A 21336-nucleotide genomic window follows, 5' to 3' on the forward strand; every position below is an offset into this window, starting at 1 on the left:
CGGAGAACAATTTTTGGCTCGACAGCATGCTGTATCCAGAATTGTACAGTTCAAGCAAGTTGAGTACATAGTTGATTCTCATTTTCTGTAATATCTTGCCGGGACGTAAACAAAGATTTGGTTACCTAGCCCTTGCTTAGTTCGGGGAAATAGTGGCTGGACTACAAAGGCTTGGAGGCTCGGGCGCGTCGCGTACTGAGCTTCACAATCGATGCTTCAGCTTTGAACCCCCCGGCTACGGCAAGTATTGCGCAACCTAACCTCAGCAACAAAGCGCACGTTCAGTTGCAACACCAAGAAATTGTACCTGTCGCCCAGACAAGAAAAACAATATTTTTGCTACATCCATCCCATTTTATTTTTGGCGCATTTTGCATCATGGATTTTCGCTTCAATCGCATCTTCTACACAAAGCAACCAGGTTTACAGCCATAGATCATGCCGCGAGTTCTACCTTGGAAGCGCACTGGCGCAGCGGCGTCTTCGAGTGCTGCACCTCGTTCAAGCACCACACCCATAAAGGCAGATCCGGACCGGAAAGCCAATGGCTCTCCAGCGCACTCTGCTGCTTCTACCAAGAAGAAGAATACCCAGTCCCGAGCTCGTAGGTTGAAGTGCGTTTCCTATCTCGTTGACATTTTGCTAACGAGACGTGCAGGCCGCTCTGGTTCCACATCACCGCCGCCCGAGCCACTGCAAGAGAAGTAAGTGCATAGGCAACTGTCCAACGTGCCACATGAGCAATACCTGTCAAATGTATGTTCATGCTAATGATCCACAACCAGTTTCATGATCGAAGGGTTTGATGATGATGATCGCTACCACATGGTCGAGGACGAGCTCCTCGCGACCGCACGCCAGTTCACAGCGCACCTGCACGCTGCTGTCATCAGTCAGATCGCACGCCCCGTGGTAGGAGGCATGTCGCGGCTTGCCGAGAAGAAGCAAGAACGAGCCAGTCTGCTTAGAAAGCAAGCCGCTGCGATTCGCAAAGGACATGAGTCCGACTCTGAAGACGACGATGTCGCTCCAAACAGTGCGCTCAAAGGGACGTCACTATACACTTTGATGGCGAGTCCACGCAAGCAAGTGCCCCGACTGGACAAGATCGCCTCGTTTTCGACAGCAACACGCGCGGCAGCTGGGTTCGGCGCCAGTTCCAGCGAGATGGCAGACTCGTCGCGTCGGCCTTCCATATTCTCGTCATCGCCTACACGTCGTCTGGGCTCGGTTATGAACGTGGACGATGATGACAGCGACGATCTCGATGCGTCGCGACGACCGCCTTTCACGAAGAGTACTAACATCAGCTCGACGCTCAGTAACCTTCGCGGTAGTAATCGACCACAAACTCGTGATCCTGCCCCTACTGCAGGCGTGAAACGCCCAGCTGGTTCTACGAAGACGCCACCGTCATCATCTGCGCCAGTCTCACAAGCGACTCTGCCAAGCACAGGAAATATGAGCGATGACTCGGACGACGATCTGGGCAATGATCCATTTGGTATTAAAAACAGAATCTCGCAGCGCAACGAGCGCGGCCGCAAACGGGCTAAAACTACACAACAGGAAAACAGCAAAAGTACACCTTCGTCGTCGAAAGACTTCATCCCTGGCTTTTAGTGGTATGATTCTAGCCATGGAATGGCGTTTCGTACGGCCGCTCGGCCTGGGGCGTGATGCGCGCCAGGTGCCTTCGCTGCTTGTTCTCCCAGTCCACCAAGGCCGAGTGCTGGGTGACTCGGTTGTCCCACAAGACCACCGTCCCCTGCTCCCACTTGACGCGCACATGGAAGTCAGCTCCCCAAGCAATGTGGCTGTATAGGAAGTTCAAGATGGCGTCTGACTCTTCCTTCTTCATGCCGACAATGTCTCGCGTAACTACGGAAACAGTTAGCTTCAGACAGCCTGGATATCTTGATATGCATCGTTTCTTTATCGACTTACATTGAGGATTGACATATAACGCCTTCTCACCCGTGGCCGGATGCGTTCTTACGATAGGGTGCACATTGGCCACTGGCTCCCGGCGAACAACACCCCCTCGCGCAATCGACGCCGCGGCCTGCTCGAAGCCCGAGTGCGTCGCCTGCAAGCCATGCAAGCGCTCCTGGAACAGGGGACTCAGCCGGTTGTAGGCCTCGACGGTGTTGGCGAAGAGCGTGTCGCCGCCGGCCTCGGGCTTGTCGAAGATGTAGAGGAAGGTGGTGCCGGGCGGCTGCTCGTACGAGACGTCCGAGTGCCAGGCGACGGAGCTGGTGCGCGAGGCGTAGAACTTCTTGGAGGACTCGTCGCCCTCGCCGCGGTGCACCAGGTGGATCTCGGGGTAGCCCTTGGGCGCGCCCGAGGCCGGGTGGATGTGGTGCCGGCCGAAGTAGCCGCCGAAGTCGAGGGCGTCCTGGATCGGCAGGTCCTTGAAGTCCTGGTCCCGGAACGCGACGACTTTGCGCTCGGCGACGAGGCGCGCGAGCTGGTCTTTGCCCGCGGCGCTTAGGCTGCTGAGCTGGACCCCGCGGACTTCGGTGCCGGCCAGGGGCGTGATCTTCGTGGCGGTGCTGCCGGCGGGGAGGAGCTCGGGGTATCTGGTGTCGGCGTCTTTGCCGTGTTCGTAGTGCTCGAACGGCTCGAGGGGCGGGTATTTGGTCGTGGCGTCCCAGGTGGGCAGGTAATGAGGGTACTGGTTTGGATATGCATGAGCTTCGAGATCAAGCAGTATATCTCCAAGGAATGTTCAACGAGACTTACCGTAGCCGTTCTTTCCTCGACGTCCTTGTTGTACTCGGGCGGCGCCAACTCCTTATAGGCACCGAAGTGCTGGGGCGTCTTGAGGTTCTTGGGGACAGAGACGGGCTCCGTCACCGTTACGGTGGAAGTTCCTGACGGTGCCATGGCGATGGTATTGGTCTCTTTGCCGCTTGTTTACGAGGAGAGAAACTCGAATCTTGAATTGGTATTCTAGATTTGATATGATACGGCAGCACCCCTAGGGATAGCGAGGCGTCTCTTTATGAATACATGAGATCGGATGCGGCATCCCACCCCCGCTTATGATATGGCGCGCATCACGCAATCTAGGTGCAATATCACATATACTACCCCGACGAGGCCGATCTGCGATGCGGCACACCCTGCTGCTGTGTCGCAGGCCCGGCTCATTCCCGGTGCACTGCAGAGGCACACCATTGATCGTGATGATGCCACAATCCACCCGCAGCGATCACGACTTTCGCCATAGCCCCTCCGACAGCCTATCAGACGTTTATCGCTATCGGCAATCGAATGCGTGTTTGGGAGGGGTTCGCGCCGGCATTGGAGGGTACGGTATGATGTTGCTATTGGGGTAGCCTGGCACGCCATCCCCCTCTCCCCGCCGGCCGGTTTTGGAGCAGACAAGACGGCTAAATCGTTTCCCGGACACTGGTGGTGCTGCCGGATATCTCCGTCATGGCTTCTATTGGCGATGGCTGTCGCTTGAGACTGTGCAGTCGCTTCTTATGCCCCTTATCGCGGTGATTGGCTCGGTATATGAGGGCAGTTCATTGGCTGGGGGGATGTTCGTTAGCTGCGAATTGGGAAGAAACAACGGTCTCTTTCCTCAAAGAGCGCATGGCTAACGAAACCTACAGCAACAGCGATGCGTACATGTATATTTCATGCAATTGCCAACCTAACGACCGATGAGGGGAAATGATATGAATCAATTGTCTGCTTACTTGCCGTTCATTCCGGTTGCCCTCGGCGCCGAGTGGTGGATTGAAGCCGGGAGCAGCAAGATGCCCCCGATCGGTTACTGTGGGGGCTTTGCCAGACCACGACCACGCCTTCCAGACAGATGGCTGTGGTTTTTCTCACAACCCACCAAATCTATATTCCTGGTCTCGCTTGACCTGGTGCCTGCATCAATAGAGCTCCGATCATAGAGATCCTTGCCAGTTTGACAGTCGGTACAGAGGACAGAAGTCAATTGGGGTTTTTGTGGCTAGTCGCAAAAGCGCCTCGAGAATTTTGAGCCGGCACGTCTTGTGCTTTTGTGCTCTTACTTATGCGCGGAAGGCACGACCTGAATGGTGAGGGCACAGGACATCATTTTATTGAAATATAAGGCAACACGAAGCATTTCAATCAATTCATGCCTTAAGTATATTGCAATGTTACATCTTGCTTTCATCCCAATACCCAGCGACGGCCCTCTCCCTAAATCGTGTCAGTGGTCACATTCTTCTCTACCGGCATGATCGCGCTTCGGCATGTATGTAGGAGTCAAGAGATTCCAGTTGCTGCGCTAGCTGGTCATTTCCCCCTTCGCTTTATCGCAAGCTTTGCAGGACCCGACCTCTTGCTGTGACGCCCCAGTTGCTCTCCATCTGGCGCCCAAGCCAAGAGGGACACATGTCTAGCCATACCGTACGAGAGGCAGCCCTTGCAACAGCATCATCACTGCAGATCTTTATCTCTAGACTTTGGGTAACTGACCAGGTCTAGACTTTGCAAAACGATTGGGTCCAAAGTGACGAAGAGCCCGATCAATGCTCCAGCCTCCCGAAAGGTCGCGCTGGACTCACAACACTGCTTCAGCAAAACACCATAGCCAGGTCGAAGAGTAATCTTCTTTTCTTGTCATCGATCCATACCAAGAGTTCCCGGCAGACACAAAAGACTTGCGAAGAGCTTGCCAAAATAGGGAGGATGAAGCTCAAGGGTTTCCTACACAAATACTGAGGACAGCATCGTCAACCTGATGGATGGAACATACGACAGGTGCAGAGACTTGCATATATAACTGGTTGGTATAACCCTTGGATTGCATTAAAGAGGGTACGGTGTTGTCGTATTGGATCTCAATCGCATGAACTAATATCGGCCTTACAAACCTCTTGAAGCTCTTTGGTCAGGGGATCGAGGCCTTGACACATTGCAACACTTCCCGGGCTCTCCATTGCATGCGGTGGCACAATATGGCACCAACCCGACGATATGCGCATGCCTTTTTCCGCAGCACAGATTCACCACGGATCCCCTATTGGTTACGGCAACAGACTGAATCTTAAACAGGGCATACTCTTCGGTGTGATTCCGGACGCTCCTCGGCCTCAACCACCTCCGTGGGCAGTCTATAAGGAGAGTCAACCTTTCCGAAGAAGTAACGCTGGTATACGCCCAAAGCATCGTCTTTCTTGTCGCAATTTTATTGCTGATAATACTGCCTAGTGTGGGCGAGCTTGGCTTTGACAACTGCCCTTGGTCATTGTACAAACATGGATGTTCTGGGCGCGATCCGACGTTGTTCCTGGTCGAGTATCTGTTTGGATCCCAATTTGGTACATACCAAGGGAAGGAGTTGGGAATATACCTTGAGTATCCATCGCCGAACTGAAAAGCGGTTTCAGATCGTCCTGCTCTGTCTCCTGGGCTGCAATGTTCGGAAGGTACTCGAGGCGTCTATAAAAAAGCAACAGCACTGCCTATGTCGGCTTGAGCTATGTCAGGAGTTTTGGGGTGGCAAAGCATATTACTTGGCTCCACGATCTCAAGATGAGTGCGCTGCCATACCAGATGTCGTCTGGGTGAACAGACATGGTCGAAGATGCAATCACGTTACCTGCATTTCGGCTACCGGTACATGAATGCCGGACTGTGCAGAGTTCGGGTTGGCAGCCGGCCACGTGCCGCCCAAAGGTACGTCAGTATTGGCGACCATCATAATATATCCGCGGCCAATAGCCCACCCCGATGTGTGGAGGCGTCGACGTACCACATTCCCGGTCGGACATACCAAGAGTACTTCACTACCCTTGGAGGCGGCTAGTGTTCTCGGATGAGCAGACTTATTCCGGATGTCGTGACCGGTGTACAAGTCACAGCAGACAACAACCCCTTGCTTGCCCGCCCATCTCCCCGGTGGCCACGGTGTCGAGGTCTTTTTGGAGAACGACCCCGGTAGACAGGATGCAAACTATCGCACACTACCGGAAAGACTAGAGCCTGCCAGAGCTAGAACACCGGAAAATCTCAATGTCGAATATGTAAGCGAGATTCTTAGTCTCCTCGCTTACGAGCACACCGTTACCTGAGTTCCCCTAATGCAAGCTACCACACACTTCCTTCAGACCCTTTGCAAGCAGTGACCAGCGACCTCAGTAGGTTCATGCACGAGTCTGGCGCCATCTGCCATCTACATGGACTGTCCTGCGCCCCCCGCCCGATATTTGAGGAGCCAAGGAGCACCTACAATCGTGAAGGTATGGGTTTTTCCGGACCCACGGTGAGTTTCATGCCCCGATTACGAGGCGGGTGGAGTTCCCGTCCTGGAGTTCGACTGGTGGGAAAAGGGCGAGAGGCGAATGCACTGGCGGCTCACCAATCACCAAGACGAATGCAAAAATGGGTTGGGGCGTTGGCAGAATAGGTAGGTATGTCGCGACAATCGGATTCCCATTATACTTCGCCCCCTGTTGCCGCGGCAGAGCAGCCGAAAGACCGGAAGAAACCCAAACTTGAGTTGTGTCTGGTGGATAACGTGCGTAGCTGGCGCCAGAATGGCAATGACCAAGGGCAACAAAAGGAGCTAATGGCTCGCGGCTGCACTGTACAACATTTTGTCCCAGGTTGATGGCTCGAATGGAACCGGGGAGATTTAAATCATGACGGTATCTACCAGGAAAAGGACCTGTCTGCTAGAGACCGTTGGCGGCTGCACCTCACCCAGCACACTGTCAAGCTTGGGACGATCCGCGAAATCGGATTGAGCGGGAATCATATTCGGGGCGTCGCACCGTTCTCCGATGCGACCAACAGGCCAAGTCCTTGATCGTGAGGAGAAGGAGGCCAGCAGCAGGACCCGCAAATGGCCGAAGAGACTACGAACGGTTTCGCGTCATTGACGTTGCTGCGCAGTGGGGATGCAACGGAAAGGGTCCCTTTACTTTGGTTGTCGTGGTGCAGGGGTGGCTCGTGTGAAATGTCCCGCCTCATTTCTTCTTGCCAGAGGCATTTCCAGCTCGACCACGCCCACGGAAAACCTTCGTCAGCATGCGATTTGGTTGAAACCTAGTTCGGGTTGAAACATGTCGATCTGTTACCGTTTGGATGGATTGCTAATTATACTTGGGAGGAGCTGAAAATGTCGCAGACATCCCAACCGCTGGGAAGATCCACCGGACGATGATGAAGCACGTCCGGCCTGGAACGGGCAATCTCGTAATTAAGGATCGCGCTGACAGACGCCTGGTCTCCCAGTCGGGTTACTGGTCGGTTGTCGGGTGTCGCTGTTTCTTCTAGAAAGAAATTAGCCCAGCATTCCCAGCGCATTGAACGGGGGCAATATTCCCAGGAACCAGCAGCTAATATGGCGCCGTCGCCTCCGGCCCCTGCAGGTGGGGTCGCGGGCTGCGGGCTAGTACGTAAACCGTGCCTCGTACTGCGACGTCGTCCGGCCTCTAAGCCCAAATGGGAATCTTCGGGGCATTTGTTTGGTGCGCCTGAGCCGCTAATCGGTCCCGGAGGAGATCGTTAGGTGATTCGCGCGGCCCGCACGCCACAAGGATCTTTATTCTACCCACAGACTCTGACCTAGTCTGTGTTGAAGACGCGGGTCTGCGGGAAATATGCCCGCTCGTGGGCTGTTTCTGGGTCGGCCAGCGGCACCAACAGGACGACCCAACGGGAGTTCAAGGACCATTTGCTGGCATTTCCTGGTCTTCCACGTGCTCATTTCCGGGAGCCGCGCCAGAGACAGCACAGCAGAAGGGGGGGAGAGGGAGAGGGGGAGAGTGAGAGTGAGAGACAATTCCGATGGGATGGAAATTGACAACCAACCCTGGCCTTTCTGATTTGCATATATGGTCCCTGGGAAGGTCGAGACAAGAGAATCCCGATCAGTCTGAAGGATAAGGGTCTACTCGGTGTCTGTCTGCTACTTGCTGTTGTGCGCCTGTTCCTCCAACCAGTCGCTCGTTACCTAACACCCACCCCTACACTCATTAACTGAATTTTACCCTTCTGCGAGACAGAAGAACACAACACAAGATGCAGGTCATTTCATCCCTCCTCATGGCTTGCGCCGTTGGCGCCGCCTCCGCCTCGCCTCTGAGTCTGGGAACTCCAGAGATCGACCTCCTGGGCAACCCCAACCCCAAGCCCGATGCACGTGGGCTTTTGCCGCCCGCGCCCGACGCTCGTGGACCTTTGCCACCCGTAACATCCGTGCCAGCACTGAATACCGGTCTCAACAAGGCGGCCAAGGCCCCGTTGCCTCTGCCCGCCCGTACCATCTACCAGTTCCCGGAAGAGCACTCTTGGGTCGAGAACCTGTTTGTGCGCGACAATGGCGACATCCTGATGACCATGATGTGGCCCAAGCCTTCGCTCTACCTCCTCAAGAACCCGTCCACCAACGAGGGGGCCGAGCCCAAGCTCCTCCACACCTTCGATGACGCCCAGGGCCTGCTCGGCATCACCGAGACCGCCCCCGACACCTATGCCCTGGTCTCGAGCAAGTTCAGCGGCATGGCCGCCGTCGTTGCCAACGGCAGCGCCATCTGGGAGGTCTCGATCCAGGACGTGGCCAACCCCAAGGTCCGCAAGGTGACCAACCTGCCCGAGGGCGGCTTCCTCAACGGCGTCGTCAAGCTGCACTCGCCGGCCTGCCGCAACGTCGCCCCCGAGGACAGCAAGTGCATCCTGGTCTCGGACAGCTTCAACGGCCTCGTCTGGAGCGTCAACACCATTACTGGTGATTACAAGGTCGCCGTCAAGGTGCCCGAGATGGACCCCATCGCCGACGCCGCCCTGCCGTTTGGCGTCAACGGCATCAAGATCGTGGGCCACTACCTCTACTGGGCCAACTCGGACCGCCTCACCATGCACCGCGTCTCCATGAACATGCAGACCGGCACCATGAGCGAGGGCGCAAAGGTCGAGACCCTCGTCACGCTCAAGGACACGGCCTTCCTCGACGAGTTCGACATTGACGAGGACGGCACCATCTGGGGCGTCACCAACGCCGACAACCGCCTCATCGCCATGCGTCCCCAGGACGGCTCCTACGAGACCGTCGTCGGCTCCGCCACCGAGATGACCCTCGCCGGCGACACCTCGGCCCGCTTCGGCAAGGGCGCCGGCAACCGCCGCACACTCTACATCACCACCGGTGGCGCCGGCGTCGTGCCCGTCAACGGCACCATCACCGAGGCGGCCAAGCTCGTCGCGGTGGATACTCGGGGGTACCTGGGCTTGTAAATGTATAACAATGCACGCATACAACATTTGTTGTCGTGTCAAAAACCTATTTGTACAAAAACAAAACCAAAAAGCGATGTTCAAAAACCTTTTCCCGCTATACAACTCTTGTAATGTTTACAGAATGACGCCTTCGATGTCTCTCTTACTATACATGATTTAATTATTTCCATTTGCTCAAAGCATTACCCCTGGCCCTCTTGACGATGCTTTGATGCTGATGGGCGTTCGGCCCCTGAATGTCTTAGATGCGTCTGAGTAGCCCCAATCATGCTGCTCAAAACGCAGCGATGCCACAGACCGAGGAATACACCATGATGTTAATAAGAATACCGGATTGTACTCAAAACATATGTTTCTTATCGGTGGCAGTTGGTCGATGTCGTAACAGCGCCCAGCCCAGAGAGCTGGAATGCCCGTCCATCACACCTGTCACACCTCCCACGCTCCAACAACCGCATATGTATCACTCACTTGAATGGGACTTCCGCTTGCAGATTCTCTCACATGACCAAAGAAGGATCCAACCTCAAAAAACGACGATGAAAGTTGCGCGGCATAAACTGTCCAGTGGTACAGTCCAGACCACTGCGACAGCCAACTCTACGACACAAACTGCTTCCCTGTCGCTCAATGCGTCACCATGGCGGTGTTTGACCTTATCCGTAACGCGAGGTACATACCGTGCGGCCCCGGGTGTACATTGCTTGACGCGATTGGCATGTTGTCCTCCCTCTCAAGGATTATCGGTTGTAGACCAACAAACGAACACTGCGGTCAGGAGGTTCATAATTGCTGTAGCTGAGGTAACAAAGAAATTTGGGATGATAAATACCACCGTAAGGGACTACTGGTTGGGATGTTTTGTCAAGTATATCAGACAAAACAGCATCATATAGAGACGTAGACATACACACATACCTGTTCAGCTATAGCTAGCGGCCCAGGGAGAAGCTCGAGTCACCAAAGAGACCAATATTAGTATTATCATGAACATGAGTTCACGTCCTCAGGGCGATAGTACTCGCCACGATTCCCCGCATCGTGAGATCACAGAGACTTCGCGCCCGGAGGACTGGTACGGCAACAGTCACACAGTGTCGAGAATCCAAGAGGTCCATGCTCGCTATCTGGAGACGATGCTACTGAGTCTACCGTCTCTGGTGTCAACCTCTCAATCGGCTACCGCAAGGGTGGACGCTATAGAACAGCCTGATACACACTCGCTACCGAGGCTATCAACAAGCCAAGAACAAGCCCGCGCGGCCATGAGTGATATGCTTGCGGAAGATGCCACACCTCAAAACGCCCATGCCACAATCGACTGGGACGCTGACATCAACCGAGTTTACGAGCACTTGGACGCGCTATTTTTTCGAGGCCTTCTCAAGCGGTCCGGCCGAGTGCGACTTCATGCCCGGCCGAACGGCCTGGACGTTAATTCTCGTGGAAATTTGCATTTTGGTGTGACCCGCTACAGCCAGGACGGCGGGCAGGTGGACATCTACTTCGATACGCAAGAGTCGGGCGTCGCAGGAGTCGAGACGCGTCTGCAGAAGCGGTCCAGGGTACTGGGGATTATATGCCACGAGCTGGTGCACGCCTTCCTCGACGTCTACGGGTGCCACTGCCGCGCCGTGTGCAACACCAGAGAAGGCGGCGAGTGGAAGCTACTCGTTGATGATAATATGCACAGCGACGCCTGGACGGCCATTGCCACGCGCGTAAATCGGGTCTTGGTCAAGTTTCGCGATCGGCTCGAGTACGTCCTGGGCAGGCAGTGGTTTTTCCCGGTGCGGGTCGAGGGCCGAGAGGACCCGGAACTGCTCGCCGACGCGCTGTCGATAGATGATACGATTGATGAAGATACGCGAATGGATATGCAGTTCTATAAGACCGATGATCCGATCCAAGCCCGTGCCTGGGCGGCAGAATAAGACAAAGTACAACCCGATGGCGCGTCTTGGACTCTGGTTTCGTTTGATGTAACTGTGAGCTATGGAAACTTTATCGAGCAGCGCAGCGACAAATTTCAGGGTTGCTTTCTTTGTCTCAAGTTTTTCCTTTTACCCCTCATTCTTCGGCTACTTGAATAGAATATCGTTTTAAGCAGACATCAAAGCAGACATACAATCTTTTTGCCAGATACAGTCGCTTGTTGGATATCCATAGTATCATGATTTTACTTCCTAGATTCCATTACTCCAGGTATGTATTCCATGCTTCGTGGGAAGCACAAGAAACCTTACGGAAGCCGCTACTGACTCAAATCGAGTATCATACGATGTGGCTAAGTCGTGGATTAGTATGTCTAGACTGCTCAGTGATGGCCTTCTTTTTTTCATGACCCCTATGCCGCGATAAGGAGTTGAAAAAGTAGTTCTTGTAGTTATTCTTTTTGCTTCGAAATGGAGGAATAATGGGAAACACGGTTTCGTAGAAACAAACCTCGGTATGATTCACGCGGGCATCGTGAGAATGCTGAGTTCAGCCACCCATGGCACATTGGTTCGTTGGTCTCCGTTTTGCCCAAGGCAATTACAATAGCCTTGTTTAGACTCTTTCAAAGACTATGTGATAGTTCCCATAAAGGGAAATAAAATATGAAGACAATGGGACTTGTAGCCAACTCTGGGCAACAAAGAGCTAGAGACGGTATACATTAATACCATACGAAGCCACGGCCAAAGTGACCTCGGGACAACGTGGAATATCCCAAACTGAATAAACTTGCTGTGGGATAGAAGAAGCTGAAACATCATGGCAACAAGTAGCTCGAATAACACCATCCCCGTCATCGACCCCGACACGGGCCACCTCAGGGTCACCGTCGACACGCCGCCGGATCAATGGTGGCGAGGTATGTACAAGGTGGAGACGATCAGAGACGTCCTCAGAGAACACCTCGATGAAACACGTAGGAACCCCTCAGTCCTCCAGCAGCGATCCATGGCCCGGCTTGCTAAACATATAAGCAACGATGTCGCGCCAGGGATGGAGGATGTCGAGATCGATTGGTACGCCGACATCGGACAGATTGCCAACGACCTGGACGTTATCTTCTTCCGTGGCCTCGTGAACCGGGACTGGCAAACCGTCTACTACCCCGAGCGCAACGGGATATCTGTGCCGGGCTCCCAGCCGGACCGGCCGGGGAAGCTGACACTGGGCTTCACCACGTGGGACAGCCCGGGCAACATGAACATGGAGATCTCGTTCGACACGTGTGACTTGGGCCCCCTCGCGGTACCTACGCGCATCCGGAAACGATCGAGGGTGCTCGGGACCCTCTTGCACGAGATGGTGCACGCCTTCTTCTTCCTGTACGCCTGCCAGGGCCCGGACTGCTGCATGGACCAGGGCGGAGACTACAGCGACCTCATTGGCGGCGACGGGCACGGCCCGGCCTGGCAGCACATCGCCAGCCATATGAATCTTTTTTTGATGGAGATGTTCCCCCTCTTGGAGTTCCCCGAAGTCAACAAGTTCACTTATCCCCCAGCGACCGCGGGCGGGCCCAAGAGGCGTATCCCTGACGCCTTGGGTATATACTTCAACACACAGCCAAAACCCCCACAAAACCAGCCGTAAGAGCAGCATATAGCAAGCGATGGAAGGGTAAGTACCATTTCAAAGCCAATAGATCAGTGTTCGAGTATAACTACCTACGCTAGTTTGTACAAGTTATTTTATCCGTTTTCCTCAATATAACGCACAACTCTTAGTCACCGTGGTTTCTGAGTACCGACCACACCGATAAGCGTGCCTGTTTGACCAACTGGATCTGCCCAGGGGCGGCTTGTGCGTACCCCCAGTGAAAGAAATTATTTGCTACTTGCACGAATAGACAGCCACGACTGTGAATTTGAAGGGGCCGGACAGAGTCCCGAGATGCATTACGACATTTCTAGCCAGGCACAGCCATCCCGACCGCCGCGCCCACCAACCTTTCCCTCGTCCAATCAGCGACTCGGCCCGGGCCTTGGTATATGTAAGGGAGGCCCATGGATGCAACCTTCGTATACTACGCTGTGGCTCACGATGCATGAAGGAGTCAGCGAGCATGGGTTTTCGACTAAGCTCGTATTAATCGTCCAATCAACCCTTGTGCTTCCCCTGACTGGCATGTAATACTCAATCTTGAATCTTACTCAGTTCGCCTTGCATTAACCCGAACTCCGATTGGCCAATCCGACGCTGACAGGAACGCTTTATTGACACCTGCATACATATGTTACACTTGCTTTTGATTATTTCTCTCCCTCTTCACCACCTACGGACAATTTTTTGGTCCTGGGTTATTTCTTCCTCTGAGCCAACGGTCACCTCCCCACCAGCGCCGAAAGCCAAAGAGAAAATATCACTATGCTCAATATGAAAGTAGTGACCCCGGGCATCGTGCAGCTTCCTGCCCACGAGCAGGACAGCCGAACGGACGCCGAGCTGATCCACTACCTCAAGAACCCGCCCCCCGTGACGCACGAGCGCAACGTCTGGGCCTTCTGGGACGGCGGCTTCGACGCCATGAAGCCCTGGACGCAGCGCAACGTCCTCGGCTGGATCCGGCGGCAGGGCCCCTCGTGGGACGTCCGCGTGCTCGACATGGCCACCACCACAACGACAGGGCCCGGTAGCTCCTCCTCTTCCGCCCCCTCGCCGACGCACGCCCACCGCTTCGTCGACCCGGCCTACCTGCCCGCCTGCTTCAACGCCGGCACCATGACGGGCCCGACCCGGGGCCAGCACGCGAGCGACATGGTCCGGCTGCCGCTGCTGTACCTCCACGGCGGCGTCTGGCTCGACGTCGGGGCGATGCTGTTCCGCCGCCTCGACGACATCTTCTGGCGGCAGCTCGCGGACCCCGAATGCCCGTTCGAGATGGCCGTCACGCTCTTCCAGAGCCGCAAGTACGCCGGACAGTGCCTGACGGGCTTCCTTGGCGCCCGCAAGGGCAACCCGTTCATCGAGCGCTGGATGCGCGTCTGGCTGGCCATGTGGGAGGGTCGCACCTCCTGCGCCGGCCTGCGGGAGCACCCCCTTGTGGCGCCGCTGGGCCTGGTCATGGGCCCCGAGCGGCAGGAGGCGCTCGACGAGACGAATAAGCCCCGAGTGCTCGACATGGGCGGCGACCCCGGAATTTTGGATTTGGGGACCATGACGGACTACCTGGCCCTGAACATAGCCTACGAGCGCGTCCGGCTCCTCGTGGATCCGCGGGACGGCTGGGATGGGCCCCGGTATTATCGCGAGCGGGTGCACATGCTGGACAGTATCGATGAGCTGTGGAAGTCGCACGAGATGCGGCGTATGGACGAGCTGTTCCCGCTGCTGTCGTTGCCGTTCCGGCCCGAGACTGTCGGAACTGACCCGAAACAAAAATCGGTCGCGGACTGGGTGGGGTATATCCTGGCCAACTGCAGCATGGCCAAGTTCAGCCAGGGGTACTGGCAGCCCGGCGCGCCCGTGCCGCTGGCCATGCTTTGGGGCATGCCTGAGAACGCTGGGGCCGACGTCAAGGAGGGGACGTGGGCGGCGTATCTGCGGTGGGCTAGTTTGGCGTGCGAGCAGACGCGGTTTCGGGGTCGGTGTTTGGAGAGTAGAAGTCTCCCGGCGGAGCAGGATGAGATCATTCATAAGGGCTTACTGGAGGAATGATGAAGGAAGCTTGGTCTTGTCACTGGGTCGGTTGTCAAAATACAGGGGTCAGGGCAGGAGGCCAGTCTATACACCTTGAAAATGACATGATCGTTTATCTGCTCGTTCTCGACGCCGGGATTGGGGTCTATCGCACCTTCCAAATCTCCTCAGAATGCAACTAATTGTTTCCAGTCTTAACTTACATACTGAAGCAGGTAATCTTTTTGATTTCTTCTTCTTTTTCTCATTCAATGCCCATGCTCGCTGGCCCAAGGATCGCCGGCAGAAACAACTGAAGCAGGCATTCTTTGTTCCCCAATCACATCGTGCTGGGGAAATATTGCTGCATCACAGGTAGAATTGACACGCAAGGGGTTCTTAGTAGTATCGGCCTTGTTACTGCGGTTCCGTCACATCAACTAATGTGGCATACCGTGACAGACTCTGCTTCCAGGCCCAGACGATGGGAATGCCTCCATCAGGTAAGCCAACATGACCAACAAGGAAGAATTGGTTTCCGAGAAAGATGGCGTTTGATGGGGGTTCTTCCAGTGGCTCTTCTGTTTGCTGTCTTGATAATTATAGCTTCGAATCGTACGACTGACGGCGTTCCCCAACACTGTACGGTTCTCGGCGCGGCAGCCTACTGCTCCAGGGCGACCTACGTCCCGCTGCTTATGCCGAACGTGGCTTTCAGGCCATTGATCAGACCATTATCTGAGCGGCCGCTTCTCAGATGACCGCAAAGTGAAGGATAACGGCTGTAAGGGGTATGAGATATCACCTGCTGTTGTGCATGAGTTTGGGGTCGGCTCAGAAATATCAGCGAATTGGGATTTAGCCGGGGAGGCATCTACCGTTACAGTGCATTGCTCTAATGCATAACCTGTTCATAAGTGGCTGCTCATTTTTGGCCAAGCAAATCAAAGTTCTCACCCGTATGATCCCAGAAAACCGGGTTTGGTCCCCTCGCTATTGTCGTTTGTTTGCCCGCTTCGGAGATAGACAGGGGTGCGAAATGTGCCGATTGCTACGACGTGCAGGCTACGCCGATCCCACGAGTGAACCCCTCACTCTTTTCTCAACAAGGACCAAGGGCTCCACGAACCGTCAATGATGGTCAGCAGAATGCTTTTACTTTCTGCCGCTTACTGAGCTGATCTATAATACGGCCATATGCTGATTAATGCTGCTTTATATCCTACTGGCGATTCTGATTCGATGCAATAAGTCCTTAGAACCCTTGGGCGGGATGGCATCATGTAAGTGTATGACATTGCCAGATCTGTTGGAGTAAGCGACCCTGCGCAAGGGATGACGGCATGGCTTGCCACAACTCTTCCTTGCGTGACGGGGTTCCATACAAGGCCAGTAGTTGCTTTTTAGTGCCAAGCGCGCGAACGCTTATCCGGACAACTGGATTGGAACAGGGGGGCCTTGTGGCTCTTGTCACGTCTTGGCAAAACGATGCGCCGCACAAGACTGGTGACCGCATCAAACGTCTTGACTCTTCTCTGTATTTGACAGAATAACAGGATAAACGATTCATACAACACGAGAAACTTCCCACTCGAGAAAGAGCCCCTTTTGTTTGATATTTTACATCTTAGCTCCCTTCTTCAAACAACGCAAGCCGCCACGCCGCCATGGACATTCTCTCATGCGCGGCGCTCTCTCTGGGCGAGGTGCAGTTGGCCGACAACCTGTCCGGTACAAAATCCAATAACCCTCGGCTATTCCAATTCGCTGCTATTTTGTTTCTTGGGCAATACTTGCTGCTGAAGTTCTACCGCGTTTTCCTGTTTCACAGGTACTTTTCTCCGTTCCGACACCTGCCAGGCCCCAAGGTAAGTTACCTCGGTATACACGGCCTTGAACAGTGCATACCGGCAAGTGACTAATGGGCCTGACCAGGACAACCACTTTCTGTTTGGCCAAAGCATCAACTTTCTCCGCTCAGAGTCGCCGAATGATCTCTACATCCAGTGGATGAAGCAATGGCCTGATGCACCGGTTATCAGGTACCTAGGTTTCTTCAACAGGGAGGTGTTGGTAGTCAACAGCCTGGACTCATATAAGAACCTCGTGCAGACCAACTGCTACGCCATGGTCAAGCCGGGCTGGTGGCGCGGGGTTACCCGCGAGATTGTAGGGGATGGAATCATCGTGATGGAAGGCGACGAGGTTTGGACCGCTTCCCCACAGTTTTGCGTATGAACAAATAATCTGACCAGAAAAACTAGCACCGGACGCATCGAAAGATGCTCTCGGGAGTCCTCTCCGCCCCCAGCGTGAAGAAGCTGGAACCTGTGGTGTGGGAAAAGGCGCGAGAGGTCGGCCGCCTATTCGACAGTGCCATCGCGGCCGGTCCCGACGGGAAGACGGGCGTCATCCCGTCGACGGACACCTTTTCCAAGTTCACCCTCGACATCATGGGACGCATCACCCTCGGCTTTGACATGAACCACCTCGGCAGCGCCGCCGAGGCCTACCGGCAGGGCAAGTCAGAGAACCCCCCGGCTTCTCTTCCTTCCAGCGCCCACCCGCCGTCGCCGCCACCAGCCAAAGAGGAGTACACGTTCCACGAGGCGTACATGTCACTATTTGGCCAGTCCAACTTTGGCAATTTCCTGCTCTTCGTGAACGCCTACTTCCCCGTCCGCTGGCTGCCGCTCGAAGCGAATCGGCGGTACCTGCGGGGCACGAAATGGATCCATGATACCCTCTTGTCCCTTATCCGCAAACGCCAGGAAGAGGTGAGGCGAGATGCGCATGCTGGGCGCTACGAGAAGCAGAACTCGCGCGACATGTTGACGTTTCTGGTGGAAGAAACCTTGCCGGGCGGGCCGGCTGAGGGGCTTAAGGAGAACCACTTCCTGGGACACGTAAGTTGTGTGTTTTGGATTTACACCTGAAAGAACCTTTTGGGGGATACTGACTCTTGTTTTCTCGATCCCAGATCCTACAGCTCATGGCTGGAGGTGTAGACACTACGGCCAACATGATCGCGTGGAGCTCCTATGTTTTGGCCAAAAACCACGACATCCAGGATAAGCTCCAGGCAGAGATTCTCGACTTCTTGAGCCGGGTACCCAATCCAACCTACCCCGACATCGACACCCTTCCATACCTGAACGGTTTCGTAAAAGAGATGCTACGCGTCTACTGCCCTGGTAAGCCCCCTCGCCACTTTTCGCCATCCCCTCTTTGCTACATCATACCACCTACTAACCCCCGACCAGCCACGACCATCCACCGCCAAGCCCGCCAACCCGTCGTCCTCGACGGCGTCCCCCTTCCCAAGGGCACCGAGATCGACGCCGCCTTCGCCATGCCGCTGCGGAACCCGCGGATCTGGGGCGCCGACGCCCACGAAGTGAAGCCCGAGCGGTGGCTACGCCCCCTGACGGCGGCGCAGAAGTCGCCCTACGCGTTCCCGTGCTTCAGCAACGGCCCGCGCATGTGCATCGGCAAGAACCTGGCCTACCTCGAGATGAAGGTCGTGCTCGTCGAGATCGTGCGGCAGTACCGCTTCGTGCGGGTCGTGACGGAGCCGACGCTTCACAGCCCGTCGTTGCTCTTGCATGGGCATGGGTTGGAGGTTTGTGTGGAGAGGATTGGGGGGGTCTGATGGGACAAGGCTTGGGACGGACACTATGAGCGTGGGAGCATCGTCATTGGTATAAGCGTGGGGTTTTGGTGGGTATGAGTTGGTATGGATAAAGGAAATCTGAGTTACAATGACAGTGAGTTCGTAGGACAAGGACTTGAATTGACTGGCTTTCCCTGTTCCGTATCCTCCATGCTGTCTATACAACGAGAATTTGTTGCCGAAAGGCTGGCTCCTTGGCCACTTGAAGCAGACACTTTGGTCGCGAGACGAATACATGAGATTGTGAGAAGTCAAAAAGGGGTACTGTAAATTAGCACACAGAAGGTAATTAGACAAAAGAAAACGTGCTAGAGCATGCGAAGCGAATAGGCACCAAACACGGCCGGAAACCATTCCAGGCGTGAGCCAAACAAACTGACATCTTTAAAACTCCGGCGCTGAACCCCACCGCCCGCGAACCGTTGTCCAGCAAACTGAATCGAACACCATCTCATAACGATTTTGTTTCTTATTTCTTTTTTTTTTTCCGTTGCCTCATCTCTTCAGTCCCCTGGCCGCCTCCACATCCACATCCACCTCCCCCTCCCGAGGCACCGGCTCGCTCGCGTACCCGTACTGCACCGTCTTGGTGATGTGGTCCTGCATGACGATGCACTCCTCGGAGCCCGTCGCATCGACGTCCCCCGTGCTGACGCGGCTGCGGAAGTGGTCGCGGGTCGGGTAGTAGCCGCTGTCGTGCGTGCGATTGGTCGACGTCGTCTTCTTGCCCGTGCCCGTGCCCGACTTGCTGCCGTGCATGTAGTAGGGGTTCGAGAGTCCGTTGGCGCGGCTGGCGGCGCGCGTGCTGCCCAGCAGGATCGGGCAGTGCCGCTGCGCGAAGGGCTTGAGGGCCGGGATGGACCCGCCCACGATGGAGAGGTTGAGTTCTAGGATGACCCACATCAGGGCGTTGACGGTGTTGACTAGGAGAGGGTATCGAGTTAGCTTTGTTTCCTGATAGCCAATGCTTATCTTTTTCTTCCCATCGAGGTGCAACGTACCAGTCAAGTCGGCGTCCGACAGCAGGGTGTAGAGGGACTGCAGCCGGATGATGCTGACGACGCAGACAAAGGCGCCCATGGTGAGCACGAGACTAACACCGACCTTCTGCTTGAGGGGCAGGTGGAGCGACCGCAGCATGGGCAGCGGCAGGATGACGGTGGCGATGTCGGTGGCGATGCCGAAGGCGGCCTGGGCGAAGTAGAAGGCGGGCCGGTTGATGCAGACGGCCGTGGCCGACTCCTCGAGCCGCCAGGAGCCCTGGATCGGCTTGCAGCTGAAGACGTTGACGAGAGCCGAGGCCGCCGAGTAGCCGATCGTAAAGGCGAAGACGCCCCAGATGGCCAGGCGCATCGGCTTGCTCGGGAAGATGCGCAGGTAGAAGAGCAGGATCGAGCCCTTGGCCAGCCCCGTCGCCAGGCAGAACAGAATGGCCGCGATGACGTTGTTGAGCATCCAGCGCGGGTACAGGTCGCTCACCGGCACGTTCCACAGGTGCTTGCCCAGTCCCCAGTTCAGCACTGATTGCCACAGTTCGGTTAGCTTTCCCTCTTTGTCTCTGTCGTGAAGCCCGAGTCGTAGTCGGGAGAACCCCTCGGTTTGGTGGCGACTTACTTTGCAGAACCAAGATACACATGGGTATACTTAGAAGGGTAGCGGCAAGCATGAGATCTGAAGAGAAGATTGTTTGTGTCAGTAACCTGTTCTCTGTAAGTGAACCCGGGCCTTCTCCTACTACTTACAATCATCCAACGCCACTTTCCTGACGATGGCAACTCTGGTGTACAGACGAACCGCCATAGCGATCACCGCCAGCGGCAAGAAGATTCCCGTCACGACGACGAGCGTGGTTGCCTCGTGTGGCTCGTCCGGGTTGGGCGTTACGCCCGGCGGCGGCGCAGCCGCATACAAGACGCCTTGGTACATGGACATGGTTGGCAATGGTCGTCGATGTCGTCGGATCGTAGGGACCAGCAAAAGCGAGAGATACTCAATATCACTCCGGTCTCCCTTTCTCAGCCTCGAGTGGTCGAGGAGGGCCGTCTGTCGTCGGTGGGATAGAGGGTCAGACTCTCTGTCAATGGATTAGATTAGACCTGGGCTTGTCGAGTAGCATAGCCCACGTTCTCCTTTGTTTCTTCTTTCGAGCCGTGTGAACAGCAAGGAGTCTGTAGTTCCACGAGGAGTCGTGGGTCCGCTCAGGAGTTCTACCCCGAGGCTGATCAGTGCATTATATCATCAGCGGCGGGGAAGCGAGTCCCTCTTCTTCGGAGGCTGTAAGCGAGATGCGATACCAAGTATTGTGCATACAGGGGTGCCCGCCAGAGTACTTTGCTCCGGCGGCGTGGTACTGGCAGTTCTTGGTCCATGGGGGCGTACAAGTGACAGATTTCTGAGTAATCCGGTACGAACGTCAAGTGGCGGCATGTGCCATTACCAAGAAACAATGCCGTATGGCCGGCTGTTACAGTCGTAACATGACACAGTAGCGCTGGGAGAGGATCTCTCAGCTGGATGACACTCGAGCAGTGACATCTCGCCCCCAATCCCTCCCCCGATAATGCGGCTTGGTATTGGATGCGGTAAGCAGGCGCAGGCGGCGGTGCGTTTGCATGAAGAAATCCTGTGGGGCAGGATGTGTGGAGATGTATATATAGAAAGAAGGACCAGGAAGGGCTGCCTACCGACTTTATGCAAGCGGCTGGATCAGGTTATACTCTTGGCTCGGGGGGCAACCGAATACCCCACCCGGGGGATTACGGTCGTAGGACTGAGTTGCAACATTGCAAATATCTCCAAGAATGCGACGC

The 21336-nt window shown here is 55.3% G+C and overlaps 8 protein-coding genes across 8 annotated transcripts; 6 read left to right on the top strand and 2 right to left on the bottom strand.

The window, feature by feature from the left end:
• Window positions 1-438: 438 nt before the first annotated feature.
• Window positions 439-1623, top strand: PG985_003822 (uncharacterized protein; the record flags this gene model as incomplete). The annotated part of the gene is made up of 3 exons (XM_066823591.1): window positions 439-604; window positions 659-704; window positions 786-1623. 3 exons carry the CDS (start codon window positions 439-441, stop codon window positions 1621-1623), a joined length of 1050 nt encoding a protein of 349 aa, XP_066686751.1.
• Window positions 1624-1633: 10 nt separating this feature from the next.
• On the bottom strand, window positions 1634-2889 carry PG985_003823 (taurine dioxygenase; the record flags this gene model as incomplete). The annotated part of the gene is made up of 3 exons (XM_066823592.1): window positions 1634-1881; window positions 1948-2677; window positions 2746-2889. The coding sequence occupies 3 exons, from the start codon at window positions 2887-2889 to the stop codon at window positions 1634-1636; spliced, it is 1122 nt and encodes a 373-aa protein (XP_066686752.1).
• A 5136-nt stretch (window positions 2890-8025) lies between these two features.
• Window positions 8026-9237, top strand: PG985_003824 (uncharacterized protein; the record flags this gene model as incomplete). The annotated part of the gene is made up of 1 exon (XM_066823593.1): window positions 8026-9237. The coding sequence occupies one exon, from the start codon at window positions 8026-8028 to the stop codon at window positions 9235-9237; it is 1212 nt and encodes a 403-aa protein (XP_066686753.1).
• Window positions 9238-10232: 995 nt separating this feature from the next.
• PG985_003825 (uncharacterized protein) lies at window positions 10233-11174 on the top strand (the record flags this gene model as incomplete). Its single annotated transcript, XM_066823594.1, has 1 exon — window positions 10233-11174. The coding sequence occupies one exon, from the start codon at window positions 10233-10235 to the stop codon at window positions 11172-11174; it is 942 nt and encodes a 313-aa protein (XP_066686754.1).
• An 823-nt stretch (window positions 11175-11997) lies between these two features.
• On the top strand, window positions 11998-12828 carry PG985_003826 (uncharacterized protein; the record flags this gene model as incomplete). Its single annotated transcript, XM_066823595.1, has 1 exon — window positions 11998-12828. The coding sequence occupies one exon, from the start codon at window positions 11998-12000 to the stop codon at window positions 12826-12828; it is 831 nt and encodes a 276-aa protein (XP_066686755.1).
• Window positions 12829-13611: 783 nt separating this feature from the next.
• On the top strand, window positions 13612-14892 carry PG985_003827 (capsule polysaccharide biosynthesis protein; the record flags this gene model as incomplete). The annotated part of the gene is made up of 1 exon (XM_066823596.1): window positions 13612-14892. The coding sequence occupies one exon, from the start codon at window positions 13612-13614 to the stop codon at window positions 14890-14892; it is 1281 nt and encodes a 426-aa protein (XP_066686756.1).
• A 1628-nt stretch (window positions 14893-16520) lies between these two features.
• Window positions 16521-18505, top strand: PG985_003828 (cytochrome P450; the record flags this gene model as incomplete). The annotated part of the gene is made up of 4 exons (XM_066823597.1): window positions 16521-16721; window positions 16789-17058; window positions 17118-17759; window positions 17834-18505. The coding sequence occupies 4 exons, from the start codon at window positions 16521-16523 to the stop codon at window positions 18503-18505; spliced, it is 1785 nt and encodes a 594-aa protein (XP_066686757.1).
• A 516-nt stretch (window positions 18506-19021) lies between these two features.
• On the bottom strand, window positions 19022-20458 carry PG985_003829 (uncharacterized protein; the record flags this gene model as incomplete). The annotated part of the gene is made up of 3 exons (XM_066823598.1): window positions 19022-19449; window positions 19528-20046; window positions 20269-20458. The coding sequence occupies 3 exons, from the start codon at window positions 20456-20458 to the stop codon at window positions 19022-19024; spliced, it is 1137 nt and encodes a 378-aa protein (XP_066686758.1).
• Window positions 20459-21336: the final 878 nt, after the last annotated feature.

The sequence above is a fragment of the Apiospora marii genome, assembly GCF_038362585.1.
Source record: "Apiospora marii strain CBS 49790 chromosome Unknown utg000003l_segment0_segment0, whole genome shotgun sequence".
NCBI lineage: Eukaryota > Fungi > Ascomycota > Sordariomycetes > Amphisphaeriales > Apiosporaceae > Apiospora > Apiospora marii.